This window comes from Charadrius vociferus, unplaced genomic scaffold (assembly GCF_000708025.1).
Source record: "Charadrius vociferus isolate BGI_N301 unplaced genomic scaffold, ASM70802v2 scaffold178, whole genome shotgun sequence".
In the NCBI taxonomy this organism is placed as follows: Eukaryota; Metazoa; Chordata; class Aves; order Charadriiformes; family Charadriidae; genus Charadrius; species Charadrius vociferus.
In genome coordinates this window covers 448828-469416 of record NW_009649717.1, presented here as the reverse complement: position 1 = coordinate 469416, position 20589 = coordinate 448828, and the positions used below count along the sequence as shown (strand labels likewise).

At 42.5% G+C, this 20589-nt stretch overlaps 1 protein-coding gene across 1 annotated transcript in view; it reads left to right on the top strand.

Moving 5' to 3' along the window:
- ZNF827 (zinc finger protein 827) overlaps positions 1 to 16672 on the top strand; it is a 142674-nt gene extending 126002 nt beyond the window's left edge. Inside the window, 7 exon segments of the mRNA XM_009890753.1 lie at positions 5002 to 5081; positions 5084 to 5153; positions 6692 to 6863; positions 8351 to 8517; positions 11518 to 11709; positions 11803 to 11980; positions 14846 to 16672. Coding sequence (XP_009889055.1) covers positions 5002 to 5081; positions 5084 to 5153; positions 6692 to 6863; positions 8351 to 8517; positions 11518 to 11709; positions 11803 to 11980; positions 14846 to 15653 — 1667 coding nt within the window. The 3' untranslated portion in view covers positions 15654 to 16672.
- Positions 16673 to 20589: the final 3917 nt, after the last annotated feature.

Genomic DNA, 20589 nt, shown 5'->3' with positions numbered 1-20589 from the left:
TGCCAGTCTCTATTTTCTCCCTTCACAGGATTTCTGTTCGTTTCATTTTCAAAATTACTTAACTGATTTCTTCTTCACCATCTGTGTGGTGTCAAACTGTTCGAATAACCCCAAGTAAATGTGACATATACTTCCAGAATAATGGAAAGATAATAAATTTGACCTTTGTTGTTAAGACTCATCAGCACCTCTCACTTCCACCTCTTGAAGGAATACTTACTGCAAAGGACAATCTATTTAATTTATATCTGTAGGATTCCATGTGACCATAAGGACCTGCCCTTCTGGATTTTGTTGCGTCTGAGGTCTACAGAGGTATGAAGATGAAACAGAGAATCAAAGAATCATAGAATGGTTTGGGAAGGGACCTTAAAGATCACCTAGTTCCAAGCCCCCTGCCATGGGCAGGGACACCTCCCACCAGACCAGATTACTCAAAGCCCCATCCAGCCTGGCCTTGAACACCTCCAGGGATGGGGCACCCACAGCTTCTCTGGGCAACCTGTCCCAGTGCCTCACCACCCTTGCAGTAAGGAGTTTCTTCCTAATATCTAATCTAAATGTATCCTCTATCAGTTTAAAACTGGTCCTATAGCTACCCTCCCTGATAAAGCGTCCTTCCTCATCTTTCCTGGAGGGAGGCCCCCTTTAGGTACTGGAAGGCTGCTGGAAGGTCTCCCCAGAGCCTTCTCTTCTCCAGGCTGAACAGCCCCAACTCTCTCAGCCTGTCCTCATGAGAGGTGTTCCAGCCCTCTGATCATCTTCGTGGCCTCCTCTGGACCCGCTCCAACAGGTCCATGACAGAAGCAGCAGAAGTAAGTTTTAGGATGTGAGAGCAGACAGTAAACCAGCAAAGGTTATAAATACAAATTTATCTTCTTAGATGCTTCAGCATACTTTTCGTTTGTTTTCTTAGCTTTGTCTTTTTCAGTTAAATAGTGGTGTCATTCTTTCAGTTATTAGTCTAAAGATATAAAGGTAGGCATGACATTGAACAACAGATTAAAACATAATGTAGTGTAAAACACTGTGAAGCAGTAATTGAAAAATACTAAGCTAAGTAAAAGAAAATAAGTAATCAAAGTACCACATACCAGAGTCCAAAGCCAATCCCTGGGGAAGCTTTTGTGCGTGACAGCTACTAGCAGTCACAAGGCTGATTTGGTGACTCCAGACAGTTACTTATGTATTCAGGTCACACTTTGTTCTCTTCTTCAGTTACAGCTTCAACCAGATATGGCTCTTTTAGCATTTCTGGACAAAAGTCAGGCTAAAGGCTTTTCAGAAGGGGTAGTTAATGCACTCTCCATATTGATATTACCAGTTTGAGGATAAGAGAAAAAAAATGAAACCCTAAATGTGAAAACTGAAAATACATACATGTTCAGAATTATGCCCAACAGCTTTGGAAAGGGGTAAAAAGTAATTCTCTCAAGCTGCTGGGCTTTGTTTGCCAGAAATTAATCAATTTGGAGGGGCAAGAGGAGGGACAGAACAGTATTTCTGCAGTTGATGTCCACCTTATCGTCACTTTAGGGAAAATACAGATGGTGAGTCCTGGCAGGTTCTAACCTCATCTTGGATGATCAGCTTTACACAGCTACTCATTATGAAGCTGACTTGGGGTTAGTAGGGAAATGATAGCAGGTGATACAGAAAGGCAGGAAAGGTGTCCATAAACATGTATTTCGCTAAATTTCACTAAGAATTAAGTTCTACCTTTACATAAAATTTTTAGCTTTTAAGACTTCTATGCAAAAGGATTTCAAAATAATTTTATTACTAGCCTGTAATATACTGAGTCTTAATCTTCCTGTTACTTTTTAATGATGTACTGGAGAACTTGGAAGCCTTCCATTTTACTAAGTGTATTTTGTTTTAAACTCCAAAACCCATACAGAAATAGAGTCTATTACTTACTTAATAATTTCAATATTATTTTGTCATGTATGCTTCTCTAACATAGAAGGTTTGGAATTTGCTGTGGAATATTTGTTTAAAGCAGAAATTTTATGTGAAGTCTTTTTTTTTTTTTTCTTTCTTCATTTTAGTATAGAGGTGTCATGGTGAAAGATGGATTTCTGTGGGACATATCTCACAACGGTGATTTATTATTTAACATTAGTTGGTCTCAGTCCGTCTTCTTCCTAGCCACTGTGTAAGGTATTCTTGAAGGATAATGATGCTAAGTATATCGTAGAGTGCTTTGGGATACACAGGGAATGCTGTGCACAAACCAGTATTATGGTCTCAGAGTCACTGGACTTGTACTCGCTTCACAGAAAACATCATTAACAGCGTTAATTAGAGACAGAGCCCAAGGATTGCATGTGGATGTTGACTCACCTTATTCTTCAGGTCACCGGTGAGGTCAGTTGCTGGGTATGTTCTGGAAAGATTTCTGGATGACTGTATGGACACAGAGCTCCAGTTTCCAGGCTGCAGACAAAGCAGCCCAGAGGGTAAGGTGGGTGGAAGTAGGTGGTTTCTCTTGGAGCTGAGAGATCTTCCACAAAGTGCTGAGGCTCCTGTCACACCAGAGACCAACTCTGGTTTGCCATGAACAAGCCAAGAAGCTTGCTGAATAGAAAAAGCACTTTGCTACAGAGCAAAGATTCAGTCAAAAGAGAAGAAAGCAGCACTGTAGTTAGGATGCCAGGAGTAAATCTTTAAAGTAAACAGAGGTATTTTCAAAACACCTCCAGTATCCTCTTTTGCATCAATGAAAAATATGCAGCTGCTTTGCAAAGGACTGGCTTTCACCAGCTCAAGATAATCTGAAAGCTGATATTTTTCCAGCTTCTCATGAGCTTTCCAGAACTGATAGCTATAAATCCACCATAGGGAAGAGAATACTATATTTCTTCTTCTGAAGACGTAAAAGAGGGCTGATGACTAATGCTGAAGTGAATTGTTAAGAGACTTATTTACTTAATTGAGCCTGCTTGTTTGGTATGTGTCCCAATTAATTCATTTTTGTTGTGACCATATTGAAGCAACCTACACCCTTCTGACCTTCTCTTATAATTATTACCATATTCCTCTTTTGAAGCACTGTTTTGATTATGTACTCAAAAACCTCTGCTAAAATATCTGTAGCATTAGTGGAGAGTCAGATTTTTCCATTGTTTTGAACTCAAGGATAGTAACAAAAAGAATCATTCTTTATTGAAGTTCTTGGAGGTTATGGGTCACTTACAGCCCTTAGGGGATGGGGGGGGTCTTCCTTTTTAATTTCACTAAATGACTATTTTGAATAGACAGAACTTGTTCTCTAACGAGAAATTCTTTTAAGAAAAATGTGTTGTTGGGTGGTAGCACTCGGAGGTGCCTCATAATTCCTCTGGTGTGCTGAATATTGTACATCTTACAGGGTTAGAGGAGAAAGTAACAGCAGCTGAAAAGGGGCTGGCGAGCACGACCATCCCTGAGATTGCCATGTGGAATCTCTGCCCCAAATGAGGCATTGTTTTTATTACTGCTCAAATTAACGAGAATGCTTGACGGCTTTTTGCCTAAGCCACAGTGGGGCCGCCTGGACACCTATCTGTGAAGGAGAGACTCTTTCAGACATGGCAGTCAAACTTGTAGTGGTAGGTGACTCTATCAGCGAGGGTTTCCTGTACAAGGGGGGTGTTTATTCCTCGGCGCTTCATCAGATGAAGATTTTGCTGGTTTGTGCCAACCTCCACGATAGTAACTTGTACTCAATAAGATGGTTTTTGTACTCCTGTCCTCAGCTCCTCTCCTCCTGTTTACCTGAAAATCCCAGCCAAATGGTTTTCCTCCATCACGGCGTGCACACACGCGCTGGCGGAGCTAACTCTGGGCAGCAGTCCCACAGGCAGTCTCGGTTTAGAGAAAGGTGCTCTGCGTGTTGCATCTTTCATTCCAGTGGAAATAGAAGGTCTTTTACCAGAAGTAAGTCTTTAAACCAAGCCCCCTCGCCACTGGCTGTTGTATTTGGAAAGTTGCTGAGTACCCGCGCAGTTTTATGCACCTCTTAAAACAGCGGTCCCTTCTCCTCAGGCAACAGGGCCCTTGCAGAGAGTCTTTCTTTGCGCAAGGCTTGCTGATACTGTTTCTCTTAGTGAGCTAAGTAGTATCACTGCTATCCCCAGGCTCCATGGGCTCTCTGCTGCCTGCTGTCCGGATCAAAACTGGCCTTGCTTTTAACTTCTTGAAGCACCGTGTACCTTTTTTTCTCTTCCTCATTCCCCGTCCTTTTCTCTCTACTTCCTTACAGAGTGCCTTCATGTCTGTGTTTTATGCTGCGTGGAGTTTCTTTTTTTGTATGGCACACTCCCTCTGTTCCTGAAACAATTAAAAACACTTCTTTAAAGATCATGGCTTGCTCTGGGTCTCAGTTTTTCAGTGGACGGCCCTCTAAGCTGGGGATTTTGATGCCTGAGGACAGCAGGTGCTGGGTAGAGCTTACCCCGGATGCCACCCACTCACTGGCATGCTGTGTCCTCTTGGTTTGCCGTTTGTCTGAGCAATCTTCTGTTCTCCTTCAATGTAAGACTGCTCATGTAGCAAAAAAATCCTGTGTCATTTGGAATTCAGCCATAAATAATAATCCAGTATAAAATAGATACCCATCTCAGGCCAGGCCTTCTTCAGGCACCAGGTAAAGGTGGGTGACTGAAAAAGCCGAAGGAGTGTTTTCTCCACAAAACCAGAATTAGAGGTTAATGTGTTCCCATGCTCACTATTGACTTTCTCGCTTTACATAACTTGGTTTAACTCTTTGAATACATCTATGTCTAGAACGTTTTGACTAAGTGTTCTGCTTTAGAGTACGTATGAAGGATGCTGTATGAAAGATTAATTTCCTTTCCATCGAGAGTTTCCTTTTTACATGAACTCATGTGCCAGATCACACAGCGTGCAGCTGAGGTGTTGCATTTTATATGACACCTACAGGACTCTATGGAATGAAATCCTCAGTCTTCAGAGTTCTTAAAATAGTACTTTCTGTTTATGTGTTTTTTGGCATAGAAACAGAAAAGCTGGGGCTGGAGGTGGGAAATGGATTGCCATCTTGGAAATTTAACGACCAGCTCTTTCCATTCAGCTCTGTCCCTGTGATGTGTGTGGAAAAGTGTTTGGTCGACAGCAGACTTTGTCCCGGCATCTCTCGCTGCACACAGGTAAGCTGATGCTTTGTGGTTGGTTGTTACAGCCCTGAGGAAATCCGTGTGTTCGTCGTGGTTTGTTTAGGTGGCAGGGGAAGAAGGTAAGCAGAAGAGTGTGCAAGCCATCCTCAGCTCCTTGCACTTAGAGCAGAGCCAAGCGCAGAAACAGGACAGAATGTCAGAGCGGTGTTCAGGGAGTTAACTAACATTTTATTTCTTTGCAGCCTACTTGTAATTTATTTTTACAAAATGTGTAAATTCAAGTTTGTCCAGGTTCCAGTAGACCAGCCTGTAAATACCAGCTGGTTAACCAAGCCTGCTAATGGAGTTCTGAAGAAAAGGCACAGCCTTTCTTACATTCATCTGATGAGCTTTTTAAATGTCACCAACCAACAAAAGATTTGGCCCTGGCGTTTCAGACCTGGTGAAACCGAAAGGATTTAGTATCTGTCATTCACCTTTGCTCTCATTATCCAGTTCTTCTGAGGGGAACAGGGGCTGTTCTACCCCATACCAACTTTCTTAAAGTGAATCAGCTTCAAATCAGCTGAGACTAACAGAGTTTTTATGGGGAAGATGCACCTTGTCGCCCTGCTGAGGCGCACTGCACAAAATGAGACTTGAAACCAAGAATTTCTGACGCAGTGCTGAAAAATATTGTTGGTATAATGCCAGCATATGTTGTACCGTCTAGTAGAGCCATGCTGAAAAGGTTCGAATGCTCTATTCTGTGGTGTCGTGGGGTTTTCTTCGTCCTAAGCTGGTCCATTGAATACCTTTCCCCTAACACTTGTAGTGTTATATTTCAAATGTAGAGCAGCAGCTTCTCTAATGAAAAGGTTGTAAAAGGTGATGTAGCATTTCGTTATTTATCAAATCTTTGCAAAGTAAAGGCTGGCACGAACAAAAAAATGTGCAGCCAGGATTTAGAAATGTTTAACTTAAAATAAAATAATTTTTATTTTAAATTGTTTAAGTTGGCAAGCATCAGAAACACGATGAATTTGTTTAATTTCTTCAGTGTTCTTTTCGTGAGCTTTTTTTTTATTAGTTTGTGTTCTGAACTGGCCTAATGATACAGCGTTCCCTTTCTTCCCCACCCTCAGATTTTAATACAAAATCATCAACCATCAATTCTCTGCAAGTGATCACATGGGCAACCTCAAGAATAACTGGACCCCAAAATCAAATAAAAGATGCTAGGTAAAGGAAGTAGTTGTAGATTACTGACCTGTTTCTCTACTGGCTCTTCTGCAGCTCTCATAGCAGCAGTTGCCCCACTTTTTCAGTTTATAAAGTTTTGTATTATCTGACTACAAACGGTAGAGCAAGTTAAAAAAACCTGGCCCTAAATTACCTCCAAATTAGGGGTTTTTTTTCCTGAGTAATTGCTGTGAACTCCTGTAAGTCTCTAAAATGTTGAGCTTCCAAAGTACCTCATTCTGAAAGCTGCTTGGAGAAACCCAAAGGAATGCAAACTTGGTTATTGGCAACTTGAAAAATAGCTTGCTTCAAAATGAAGTATTCATTTAAGGTTCCCTGTTTCTTTTCAGAAGAGAGAAAATACAAATGCCACTTGTGCCCCTATGCTGCTAAGTGCCGTGCTAATCTGAACCAGCACCTGACCGTCCATTCTGTGAAGCTGGTGAGTACAGACACTGAGGACATTGTCAGCGCTGTCACTTCTGAAGGCAGCGATGGAAAGAAGCACCCTTATTACTACAGGTGAGGACCCAGACAAGGGCTGTGTACCAGACGCTGGAATCTGACTGTCTTACCTGCCTGCTAAGGACGTGTTACAGGGCCACCCTTCTGGCGGTGCAGGGTGGAACGGCGATGAAAGTATTTGTCTTGCCCACATCTGATTTAGGCTAAGCGGCAAATCCCAGCTGGCTGCCTCGTGCCGTTTGACTTGGCTAACCATTGGGAAAGACCCTGGGGTTTGGTGTGGGGTTGGGGTTTTTTGAAACGGCTTTGTGGGGCAGATGGGCCTCTTTTACTTTTTATGCAGTGTTCGTTGGAGTTTTGTGTTTGGAAACATTCCATCATGTACACAGATTCATGGCAAATCTAACGCAGTGTGCTTCCAGTTGCCTCTGACAGCTCCATTGTTTTCAGCCCAATCTGTGAAATCAGATAGTAGAGCGTAATAAGAGTTGTTATCTTGATGTACACATTTCCTCCATTTTTAGGGGTATATACATTCAGTGACTAACATGATGAAAGAAAGAAAACCTTTAGGAAAATTCGTCTGAAAAATTAAAAGAAATTACCCAGATAAAATACGTATTTGGACATTCTCCGTGTTGTATGCACTGTTGTGTGCTCTGCAAACTGTGATATGCACTCCAGTGGCCAAGCAGATTACCGAATCACTCTTACTTTTAGTCAAAGTGCCAAGAGCAGATTTAATTACAAAATCATAGAAGTAAGAAATAAATGAGACCTGCTGGATTAGATTATCTAGTCCATCCCCCTGGGAAAGCAAAACAGTGCCCTAGAGTATACGCCTTTTAAAATGTTTTTGGTTTGTTTTAAATGTTAATGGCCTAATCAAAGCAAGAGGAGGACTCTGCAAAGAAATTTAAATTAAAGGGTCCTTTCCATTGCCTCTCAATATCACTGCCTTTATGCACTGGCTGTGAAATCTGTATCTCTGCTAATTATTTGCATAGCTGATGACTGCTGTTTTCCAGTCAAGCATAAGAAATGTTTGAACCCATTTTTACTTGCTTACACTGAAACTGCCAGGCAGTTTTGCACAAGATCCCAGTTTGGCACGGGAACCATTCCAGGGCTTGAAAATAACTCCTGGAGTGTGCAGCAAGCTCTCCGTTTGTCAGTGTATCAGCCGTACTAAACATCTTGGCAAAGCTGCAGTGCCTCTTATTGCCCAAAGGAATCGGCTAGGTGATGCGCAGCATCTGGAATCTGTAGTTTTTAATTAACTTTATGATTATTTAGAGTCATTATAGCATGTACAGGATTGTTGCATTGTGCCTGCTCTTAATCACGTTGGCATGGCCATCAGTTCAAAGGCAGTTCAGCAGACAAAAGAATTTTGTAGTGAACATTGAACAGTGAGGAAGAGGAGAAATCTGTGCAGTGAGGTAGGTTGTTTTTTTCTTGCAAATTCAGGGAAAGGCAATGTGCTTCTGTCTGTGGTTTGTTTTTTATATGTTTCTTACTCCCGAATTCCCTTCTGCCCACAGCTGTCATGTGTGTGGGTTTGAGACGGAGATGAACGTCCAGTTTGTCAGTCATATGTCCCTCCATGTGGATAAAGAGCAGTGGATGTTCTCCATTTGCTGCACAGCATGCGATTTTGTCACTATGGAAGAGGCAGATATGAAGGCTCATGTCAACAGCAAGCACACAGGTGATGATCCCTCTCTCCCAGCTGCAGTGATCTCTCTCTTCCTTGCTTTTTAGGTGCAACCTTCACACTTCCCATTAGCACTCCACTTTCACTGAAATGCTTGCTAATTAAGGCCTGATCTCTCAAAGTTGAAGTGAATTGGACTCCAGCCAGGCAAATAATCTGGTAGTGCAGATCAATTTTCAAGCTTAGCGAAATAAATGAAGCACTACTTAGCCCTCCTTCTTCCTATTCCCCTTATCCCCCAAATCCCCTCCCCTGTTGAAGTCAGCATACTTTGTTTTTCTGACTGGTTTACTGTTTCATCAAAATCCTGGTTTGACTTCAGTGATGATAAGGTGACTTTGAGCGCTAATTGTGCATACCTGGCCCTCAGTTTGAAATACACAATATGTTGGGCTTCGCTCTTCAGTGTGTTTGCCTCCACAGTCTCTCAGTTTGGAATTTCACACTGATGTTTAGTTGACGCTGTGATTCAGCAGTACCATAAATGTAACTTTATATTAAATAACAGAACAAGTCACGCGTTCTCTCCCTGGTCCTGTTCACTTAATAGCCAAAGATAAGAGCAATAGCAGTTTCCAAACAAACTCCATATGCTTAGTCCAACTAATGAAGTCTGGCAGAATTTAAGGTGAAGAAAAATTAGATTCCTTTTAATTAATTTCTCTTTTGTAATTAATTTGTCTTCTCTTTTGCTGCCTCAAACTAATAACAATTGTGTTGACAATACTGAACTTTAATTGCATCCAGCACAATTTTTCCATTTCTACATTGCTTTTCCTGTCCTACTGGGAACAAAATTGGGAAAACAGGGAGGGGTGGAGAAGAAGGGAGAGACAAATGCAGTTGTTTATGCTCACAGATACATAAGTTAAATGTAACTACAGAAATACAAGCTACTGGAAAGCTCTCTAGGGGTTTTATGCCAGTGTAGCACTCAGCACCACTCCCTGCTATCTCAGGGCTTTGCATCTAACTCCACTTCATACATAGGAAGTCAAGGCAAACGAGAACCACCACCCAGAGCCACGTGAAGAGCTTGCACAGGAGCTCAAAACTGAGCTGTACTCCACTGTATCTTCCTGCGGTGGCCACGAAGTCGGAGCTGCTGCTTGTCTTTTAAAGAAAGACAAAACCCCCCTTGTTCTTCCTTCACCCTGTCAAATTGAGCCATTCAGCTGGCGATTCAGCCAAATGCTTACACATATGGCAAATACAGAGAGTAAAAAATAGAATGGATTTTCTGGGTCACTTGACTCCAATCCCTTATCCTGTGATGTTACCAAGTCATAAAAGGCCTGTTTGTGAGGACGTTGGCACATGTCTTCAAACAAGTGTAATTGTTTTAAACCAACTACTTCTACAGACAGGCAGCTGCAGAATTTTCCTGCATTAAAGAATAGGGACCTTTTTAGTATTTCCAGCGTGTGTCTTACTGATAATCGGAATACACATGTTGTTCTTGTGCCAGAACTGTCCTTTATCTGAAACAGTAGTCCACCTCTTGCTCCCTCCACCTTTCTTCCCTCCTTCCACAGTATTTATTCCCTTAGTATATTTATGGAGAACCACCCTCTCCCCTGTAAATGTGCACTGAGCCTTTTCTTATATGAAACACGGTTCTCTCACTGTACCAATCCCTCATTACATATGTTCTCGTTAGAACCCCTGCTCTCGACATATGCAATCACAGCTGTACATGGTGAAATGAAATAAGTAGTGGCGGCAGTGTAAAACAGCAGCAGCTACTGGGAATAGCTCACACAATAATATTCTGTGATCAGATTCCTTGAAGGCTCCCCCACACTGATTGCTCGTATTCACCCCATGTTCTGCTCAAATTCTTCTTTTGTTTTCCTTGACTGTTTCCAACTTAAGCACTCCTCATTTGTAGCAAAAATTCTTGTTACTGGCCCTTCAGGTCATAACCTTGTACTCAGTACTATTAAATTTCATTCCATTTCTATTACTTTGGTCCCCAAGGTCAGTGCCTCTTTCTGTATGATATCCCAGTCATCCTCCCTATTGACAGCTCGGGTCATCAGATTTCATTAGTGCATTCCTACATTTTTATCTTAGACTTAAAGGTGCTACTCATCAGTTTAAAGCTAGGCACGTAAGTACTGGTGTTTGCCGAGGCCTTGATCAGGGGACTTTATCACATAAGAGAATATGAAGTTTTAGTAAAGTCTCCTTGTAACACATCTATGATTAAACCAAAACATAGGTGGGAGGTAATAATTTGCCCATCCTCGCCTCATTGGCTCACAGCAGTTCTCATATGAGAACTCTGACTCTTGTTCATTTCTAGTGTGTGACAGGGTTTGGGATTGGAACTTCATACATTTATTGCACACGTAAGGAAACTCCGATGGGCTTCAGCTTTAGATCCAGTTAAATGATGTTAGGTTTTTTAATTCATTATCTTCAATAAGAGGTCCTACTACAAAAAAGATAAATCTGAGACCATGCTGTTAGCTCTTACAATCACTACTGAGGATGCTTCTCAGTACAATGAGTGAGATTATTCTCCTTTGCCCCTCCTCCCAGATTTACCCATCGGACCCACATAAATGGAAAGGTGGGGGAAGTTTAGCTTGGACCAGTAGGCACTTCTGGTTTCCGCACCCCAAACCTACAGAAGCTCTGTTTCCTTTCTAAGTGACAAGTTCTTCATTGTTTTTGAACTCTGAACCTAATCAAAGTGTTTTCTTGGGATTTTTTCAGCCTCGTAATGAGGTAGAGTTGCATGCTTCCTTCCCACTGCCATTACAGACAGACTCAATTCTAGGATAAACTGAGAGATGTACTGTCGTAAACGCTAATAGAAAGGTGCAACTGTGATCTTAACTGATCAATTAATTTCAGACTTGTTTACAAGCACGTTTGAATTAATGTTAAATATCTTTCCTGAAATTTAAAACAGGATCATTTTGTGTCATTGAAATTCCATCTAATCTGCTATATTAGTTATTGCTTTGTATTCCTGTTTTTCAGCTGAAGAGAGGAAGACACCCAGTGAATCTAACAGTCCGTCTTCATCTTCACTGTCAGCACTGAGTGACTCTGCCAACAGCAAAGAAGATGCAGATATAACCCCAAAAAACAAGGGTTCAAACAACCTGCTGGTCATTTCTGTAGTGCCTGGTAGTCAGACCACAGTGAACACTGAAGAGAAGTCAGAGAAAGGTAAAACGTTGTTAAACAAAAACAAGCGGTCACCTTCTATGCAGTTGGTCTGGCCATAATGTAAGGAATACATTTTCCTGGTTTGTTTTTCAGGCTTTGAATGTGTTTTCTGTAACTTTGTCTGCAAAACAAAAAATATGTTTGAGCGCCATCTGCAAATCCACCTCATCACACGGATGTTCGAGTGTGATGTGTGCCACAAGTTCATGAAGACACCTGAACAATTACTGGAGCACAAGAAATGCCACACTGTCCCCACCGGTGGGCTCAAGTAAGGAAAGCAAGTACACAAACTTTTACTGTGTTAAGCACCTCTAATACTGTGGGGATAGGACAAAAAAAGAAGTCAATTAGAAAGGGTTAGTTAAATGCCTGATAAACCAGATTTGGAGCTTCCTTTTATTTAGATGACCCAAGCACAGTCCTTTAGTGTAGCCTTGCATCACTATAGCAGATGGGTAACCTGGCAGCAGATGTAGTATCCACTGGTCTTAGAGCCGTAACGAACTATGGTCCTTTCCCTTTTCGAGTCAAATAGGAGACAGTATGCAACGGGTCCTAGAGAGAACGAGGCAGCACTACACTGAGGTGTTGGCAAACTAAGAGAGGTTTTTTTAAGGCATCAGAGCAAATGAGAGCACACAGCACAGGCTCTGTTGTTCTGCACCTGGCTCAAAGCAACTAAACCCCGTACAGTCTCTGCAACTAAGTATGAAGTTATAACCTTAAAGGTTAGAACCTTTGTAGACTCTAACGCAAAGTCAGTCCTCTTCAAGAATTAATAACTGACGCTTTCTGCTTTGGTTTGCATGCCCCAGAATGATCGCTATTGTACAAATTAACACGTAACGAGTAATACACTCTTTTAAGAAAAAAAATCCCTTTGGCTTTGGCTAAGGTGGTGTCCTTTAAGGTCTGTTGGTGCTGAGCAGTGTTCCTAGAGAATGAGCTGTGCCCTTATGTCAAAGTTGGACCCCTGAGGGAAGGAGTGACTGCTGGGGCCATATGCTCGCTCTCTGTGGGCAGGCAACGTGACGTTATGCAAGATGCACGTCCCTGGTCTCTGTTCCAGCTGCTGCAGGAAAAGAGGCTGGAACCACTTGGAGCCCAGCTAGGGTTCAGCACAGGACTCCCTGCTTCTGTGGCTCTTGCTAAGCATACTAATGCTTTCAGTGCACTGTAAGTGTCACATGACGAGCACGCCGCATTTAATGTTACCACGAGTAGCTCTATTGGTTTGCACTGCTGTTTTTGAGAACTGGTTCTGTTTGCCAGGCAGCGTCTGATCTCCAGCTCAGTAGTCCCACGAACTGGGATCTGTGGTCACTTGACATGTGATGACTGAATCTGGGAAGAAGACCAGATTGAGAAACAAATAGTGTGCCAGAACGACGGAGTGTCTGTCTTGGACGTACAGACCAGTTGTCTAATGCACTTTGGGTTTAAGCTACACAGAATCTGTTCTATTTACCAAGGAAAAACCATGACCTATGACTCAGACCTTCCTGACAGAATGGGCTTTTCAGTCTACATAAGTTATTCCTGCCCCATTCAAGTAATAATTAGGTACCTTGAAAGCTGCACCTAAGAAAAAGCTCTGATTTATTTTTTTTTAAGGCATCCAGAAGAGCCTGAAGAGATCTAAGTAAATTGTATTTTTCTGTCTCCTGTTTGCTGTGGGGGAAGAGAAAAAAACATGATTTCTCCAGCTCCAGGTCAAAATCTGAGATTCTGATCCAGAGAGCACCCAGCCCAGGAGAGGTATGTGCGCATAGACAGCTGAGTCTTCTGTTACAATAGAGCTAATCACATTAGCAGCCTCAATGCCAGGCTCCCTCTCTGGATCAGAGTACTTGATGTGCATCAGGCAAAGTGTCCGGGTGTCTTAGTACCCATTTGTCCTCCTGTATCACTCACTGTGCTCCCAAGTCTCTCAATTAGCTGGTGGATTAATATTAAACCTGTACGTGCAACCAGTTGTAGCAAGGGAAAACACGCATGGAGAGAGAATCTCTGCTTAGAAATGACCTGAACTGCTAGAACACAGTTGGCAGACCTGCTAACCACTGAATGCAGCTCAGCGGCAGGTAGAGGTGTCCGTAGCACTTTAGCCAGGGTGCCTTAGTTGTATCTTTTTATCTGGACCTGCTCTTTTAGCTCACCAGTTAGATCTGGAAGGGAGCACGCTTCGTTTAATACAGCAGAGATCCCTGGCTGTCCTCACCAACTTCCTCTCAGCTACAGAAAGCAAAAGCGGGTGTGTTTGGGGTTTGCTGGTGTCCGGGCTTGTTCAGCTCAGGCTTCCTTCCAAGCTTTCAAGATTCCCTCCTCCAGCCTTCTCGGTCCTTCCTGGTCCAGGAACCAGGGGTGAGGCCCTTTGCCACGTCCACCCCGGTCCGGACGCTTGCTGCTGCGTGTAAGCAGAGCCCACATCCTGTTCCTACACGGGAACAATTCCTGCCATGGCAGAGGCGGCTGTAGGCAAACACTGCCAAACACACGCCCCCTTTGAGCAGGGCTAGCTCATCTCCCGGCAATGGGAATCCCTACGAGTCATCCTAACAGACGCTTTCAGCTGCTCCTAGCAGGATACCCAGCGAGCTTATTGTTCAAGGTCACATAAAAGGAATTTCCTAAGCTTTTGCTGTACATGTGGTATTACAAGTTTATTCCATCTTTACTTAAACAGCTGCTTTCATACTCATCTGTAAACACTCACTTTAAACCACTTCTTAATGGAAAAAATGGCCAAAGTGACTTCGTGCAAACACTAGGAATGTCGTTACACAAAGTACCTGTGAATCAGTCACCCACTCTGCACCACCCGGCCTGCTTTGCAGAATCTTCCCCGTCAAGGTAAGCCAGAAGATTAAAGGGATGCTCCTTCAGAGTGAATCAGTGTTTTCCTAGGAATGCGTGAGCTCTACTGCCGTTAAACGGGCAAACCTCCTCTAAGTAGAGACGTGTCAAGGTGAGCCAAGTATTCAAGAGGCTTTACAGGGAGAGCGAAGTGCCTTTTTCTCCTCTTTAGTAGCTCCGAGAGGGGTTGAGTGACAGGGTTAAACCAGGAATGCAGGTCTTCAAGCCGAGTGACTTCTCTTTTCTCTGTCCCTGCCTTTCCTTGCTGTGTTGCCAGGTGCCCATTCTGCATCTACTCCACTAACCGCCCCGCAGCGATGGAGTGCCACCTGAAGACTCACTACAAGATGGAGTACAAGTGTCGGATCTGCCAGACAGTGAAAGCAAATCAGCTGGAGCTGGAGATGCACATCCGAGAACACCGCCTTGGCAACCATTACAAGTGTGACCAGTGTGGCTACCTGTCCAAGACCGCCAACAAGCTGATTGAACACGTGCGTGTCCACACCGGTGAGCGCCCTTTTCACTGTGACCAGTGCAGCTACAGCTGCAAACGCAAAGACAATCTCAACTTGCACAAGAAACTGAAGCATGCTCCACGCCAGACTTTCAGCTGCGACGAGTGCCTGTTCAAGACCACCCACCCTTTTGTCTTCAGCCGCCACGTGAAGAAGCACCAGAATGGGGACTGCTCCGAGGAGGAGAAGAAGGGCCAGTATTCAACCTCCAAGGAAGCCAGTCCGCTCCTACCAGTGAACAGCTCCAGAAACCTCCTGTCGCCCCTCTCAGTCATGTCTGCCTCCCAGGCTCTGCAAACAGTGGCTATGTCAGCTGCACACAGCAGTGGGGCACAGCCAAACTTGGCGGTGAAAGCCTTGGCCATCAACGGCACTTCCCTGTGCTTTGATAAATACTGGAACTCAGAGTTTGCCCACCTTATTCCTTTAACAATGTTTTTCCCCAAAAACCACTACGATCTCACATTCCATCCACCCAGACCTCAGACTGCACCGGGAGGTGCCTCTTCACCTAAACACTCCTTCCTTGCCTACCTTGGACTAACAGAAAGGGCAGAAACTGTCTGAGGGCAGTTACATTCTGTACCAAAAATACCCCAACAAACCCAGCAGGTATACATTGCTGCAAAACGTAGACCGAAGAGGTAACGAACACTTGTACTATATCATTAGTAAGGTTTAGAAAATGGCTCTGTGTGTATACTTATTGCATTGACATGAAAGCTGCTTTATTAAATCTTTAAGAGGTGACCTACTGCATACTTCTACCTTCAGAGGCATGTTCCCAGTACTCTTATCTAAGAAACTACTTTGTCTTGTTAAGCTGAAAAAGAGTGTCCTTAATGGCAATCAGCACTTGTAAGATTACATATTGATGCATTTTATTTTTGGGCTTTGTGTGCGTGTGGGCGCGTGAAAGAGAGTCTGCCTGTAGCGTGCCCATGACATTGCTTTTGCACATCCCTTGTATTGGCTTATTTAATGATTATTCTTTTCTCCTTTTCGCACACTCGCTCCCTCCCTTCCCTCTGTCTCCCCCTGAACTGTGGAGTTGTGGAAAGCGTAACGCTTGGTTCAGGGTGGATTGGTGTATTATTTCAATGCTGTTTGCAGCTTCCTTTAGTTGTTTGATGCCTTGTACTCAGTTGTCAAGGTCTGAGGATTTGGGGTAGACCTGATGAGGAAAAAGTTGTTTTCAGCACTGCAGGATGAGAGTATGACAATGAAAAGCTTGTGTATGTACACACACGCAGCGTGTGCAGTCTATACACCCACACAGCAGGCCCAATTCTTAACTGTTACACAGGTCTAACAACCACCTGCATCTGGGCCATAGCATACATCTTTTGTTTGAAAAGGGCATATAAATATTATATATATATATTGTATTATGCAGTGGTTACCTTTTAGTTTGCAGGAACAACTTGCATAATGAATCCTATGGTGGAAAAAAATCCAACAAGGGGATTAAAAAAAAAAGGGTATGGATAAATTCTGGGTATAAATACTCAGACTAAAAAAAAAGGCAGTTTTGCACAGTGCTTTAGTCTTGCACTAGTTTGTTTCTCACTTGCAAAAAAAAAAAAAAAAAAAAGAAAAAATAATCTGTGGGCTGAAGGTAAGACGACTGTTTATTTGAAAAGGTACCAGTAACTTCTTTGAAATATAAAGCTATAAAAAGATGCTGTTTGAACCATACAGTTCTCTTTTATACCCTCAGTATTTCAATTGTACTTGCAAATTCCACAGTCCTATCAATACCCTCCATGTTATTAGTAAGAGTTTATTCCTTTTCGTTAATGGCGGATAGAGTGTACACTGCTAGGAAGCTAACTTTATACTTATTTAACGCTCCTACTTGTGGTCATTAAAATGACATGTTATATGTAGCACTTTATTGCAGGAAGAAGCAACTGCGGATTGGTTGTATAACCTTTGTTAATCTCAAAATGCCAAGAGTGATCTTAATTGAAGAGAAGCTAACCGACTGTTAATTGATTTGTGTCTCTTAGACAAGTTAATATCCAGGAAGAAAGATCAGGATTAAAAACACTCCGCATTAAAATTGGGAGTATAAAAGATGAAACGTTTCAAAATTATGATGTGGCTTACAGGAATGCTTTTTTACTGGATTATTGTTTCCCACGGTGTCTCTTGGATTCGGATCTCGCTGTCTTTCACCAGGTATTAGAAACGTCTGACCTAGCTTTTGCCAGAGTCCCCTCTCTGTCCCTTGGCCAAGCCACTGTAGGAGGTGCCCTGAGTCACATCTAACATGCTCTCCACCCACCCGCACGCTGTCCTGAAGGAACTTCTGCAGGTTGTTGTGGGGTGGGGGGATCCAACAGGCCAGTTGGAGCCAAGCCCTTGTTGGTGACAGCACTCAAGCAACACCCCAGTTCAGGAAGGCATTTCTGGTCCACAAGGGCTCTTAGCCTTATGCACAACTAGAACCATAAGCCAGTCTTCATTAGTTCTTAAGTGAAGCTTGTGTAGAAATACTTTTTTGATGCGAAACTTGCATCATTTAACCTATTTGCAAGATTCCTACATTTGTTTTGCACTGAGACGGCCAAACATTCTCCACTGTCATGACCAAACTCTTCCTGTTCAGGGAGGGCATCCTAACCTGTGCACTCCTCTTAACATACTGGAAGCTATTTACAAGGGGGAAATATCCAAAATAGTAGCAGATTATCATTTGGAATTACTAATTAAAGGACAGAGAAGTCCCATCATTTTGTTTACATTCCAGCAGGCAGTTTTGGTTTGAACGAGCACGTGGCAGTTCTGTCTGTCTACGCAGTAAGGAAAAGCCATCTGTTCCAAAGTACGTACAAACCGTTGTAAACAACCTACCTAACTCAGGGCCCTGTTTGCCATGCTTCACTCCATCAGCACTCCCGGTAACACCCCCCGCCCCCTCCCCCGGAGTACAGACAAAATAGACAACGCTGTATTATTAAGTACTCAAAGCATAAGAAATTGAGTATCTTGACAGCATGAAATATGCAATCTGCATCCAGAAACTATACCAGTTCTTTAAAATACACTCAATGCGTATATCTCTGACCCCACCACGGAAGAGCAACCACTTCCGAATCAAAAAGCTTATTTTTCAAACCGACAGGTAAAGTACAGCTGTCTCGGAGGAAGAAGTAGGAATATTAGTAGGACACTTTCTGTAAACCCAACGGCAGTTGAAATAGGGCTGGAACTTCCAAGAATGAGCTGTCAGTGTGCGAACACCACGTGTTCGACAATGTTCCACTGTACCAGTCTCTGACGTAGTAATGTTTAACGTACCTGGGAAATTTGTTTAGCACTTTGGAAAGGATAAATTAATTCTTTCTGGCAAGTTATAGAAGTTTTCTCTGTAAGGAAAAGTGTGTTAGGAGGTTTTTATTTTTTTAAGAAAAAAAAAATACAGTATTTATCAGAGCTCATGCATATTAAAATAATTGGTTTGCAGTTCAAGGCTAAAGAAAGGAATGTTCTCCAGAGGTTTCCCCTACCGACTAATGACCAACAGTTCTGATAAATTCCCCCCCCACCATAAAGGTAATTTCATACTGGTTTTCACTATGCATTCTTTAACGAAAGCTAGCGTGTTTTTCCATTCGGCAATTCAGTTAAAATTCTCAGCACTTTTTTTCTTACTTCTGTCTCTTTTTTTTTTTTTTTTTTACTTGTATTATGTTCAAATATAATTCTGTCAAGGTTTGTGTACATTAATAAAAATTTGTATTGTATAAAGCTTTTTGCATTATAAGGCTGTACAGGGTCATTTTGACAGTAACTGGTATATTCCTTTGCATCTTATGTTGCATTGCCAATTTCTAGTGTATCCAGTTTGGAAGTACAATATACTCTAATTAAAAAGGTTGGCTATATTCTTGTTTCTTTTTGGTTTTCCTTCCTCTCTTTTTTCACCTTAAGTAGATTTAGGTTTCATTTGGAGGGAGGAAGAAAGGATTCTCCTACAAGACAAGAAGACACGAAGAAAAAAGGTAAGATGTTAGTTATCAATGGTTGAAATTGAAAAGGAAAGCTCTGGTTATTACTACTGATGAAGAAATACAGCAAGTACTCCTAGGATGGAAAATCCTAGGAGACTTCTCAGGACTCCTCTGAGAAGGACTTCTCTCTGTGGGCTCTGTATTTGTACCAGCCTGCCAGAGTCAATTCTGCAAGGGGGATAATGCCTCTCCTGAGGAGTCGGCTTGGTCGGGAGGATGACGGAGCTCTCTGGCCCTAACCATCTCAGTCCTGCAGTTCCAAAATCAGATCCTTAAGCAGTAGTTTGGTGAACCTGCCCTTGTTTGGGAGAACTCTTTCCTTAAAGAGGAGCTACACAGTGGATAAAGGACCACTGTACATTAAAAGATTGTAGCGGAAAACTATTTTTTTTAATTGTAAAAATATCATGTACGCATTTTGTCAGCATTTTAGAAAAAGCTTTTTTTTCCACCAAAGATTAATGAAATAACTAAAATGCACAGAGGAGGCTAAAGGGAACCCTCAGAGCAGACAAATTTCGAAGAAGCAAAGATATTATTGGCTCCACTGAACAAGAAAAGATACTGAACATCCTAAAAGGAGGTTAGAGTATTTGAACACTAACCAAGGAAAAAAATCTGGGTATTCATTAGATTATGCTTCAGATAAATTAATGGTAACACTAAATACATGTGGATTGCCCTTTGCCCTCAGTTAGGGCAGCGTTAAGCTCTAACCAACTGAAAAATTCTTACATTTATTTTTACTGGGGTGTGGATACTAATTTTCAGGTCCTCTATCAGTACCTTGTTAGAGTCGTGGTGCTGTTAACAGCTTGTGTGTTGAATCCACTGCTCCTCCTTTCGCTGGTGACTAGTTAGATGAAAGGAAGGCAGCTCTAGCTTTGACGTTAGGATGGTGAGATGTCCAAGAAGAGCTGGTCTTTCTCTCCTCTTGCGCTGTATCTGTAAGAGTAGCACTATATGTGGGGGTTTTTTGCACTAGATGTAAATAGTTATCCTAGCAATTAAAAGATGATCATGCAAATTCTCCGATATAATTTTGAAAGGTATTTCAGAGCTCAATCTACTAAGCTCTGGTTATGTCTTGATGGTTTTAAAACAGATCTCTGCTTACGTAAATTGTTACAGTTCTGTTGTAAATTATAACCGTTCATTTAGTTGAGACAATGGTTTAAGGTGTATGTTCAAACGTTCAGTTAAAACAAGGAGAGAAGGTGCAGGGAGTGAGCCAAAGAACACGGCTGGCAGAGGAGAGGGGACACGGCTGTCTCTGGAAGCAGTGCACTCTGCACTATTTGACAGTGTCTCAGCGTCTCTCGGAGGGGGCTGAGCAGAGCACCGAGTTACCCTGCGTCAGTAGTCAGCCAGCAGCTAAGTGCAAGTCCTGTAGTAGCTCCAGCCCTTGAGCCTTACTGTAAACTTCTGTTTAAGAGCCTGGGCCCAGTTGCAACCAAAACATCAACCGTCCTCTTGCAATCAGC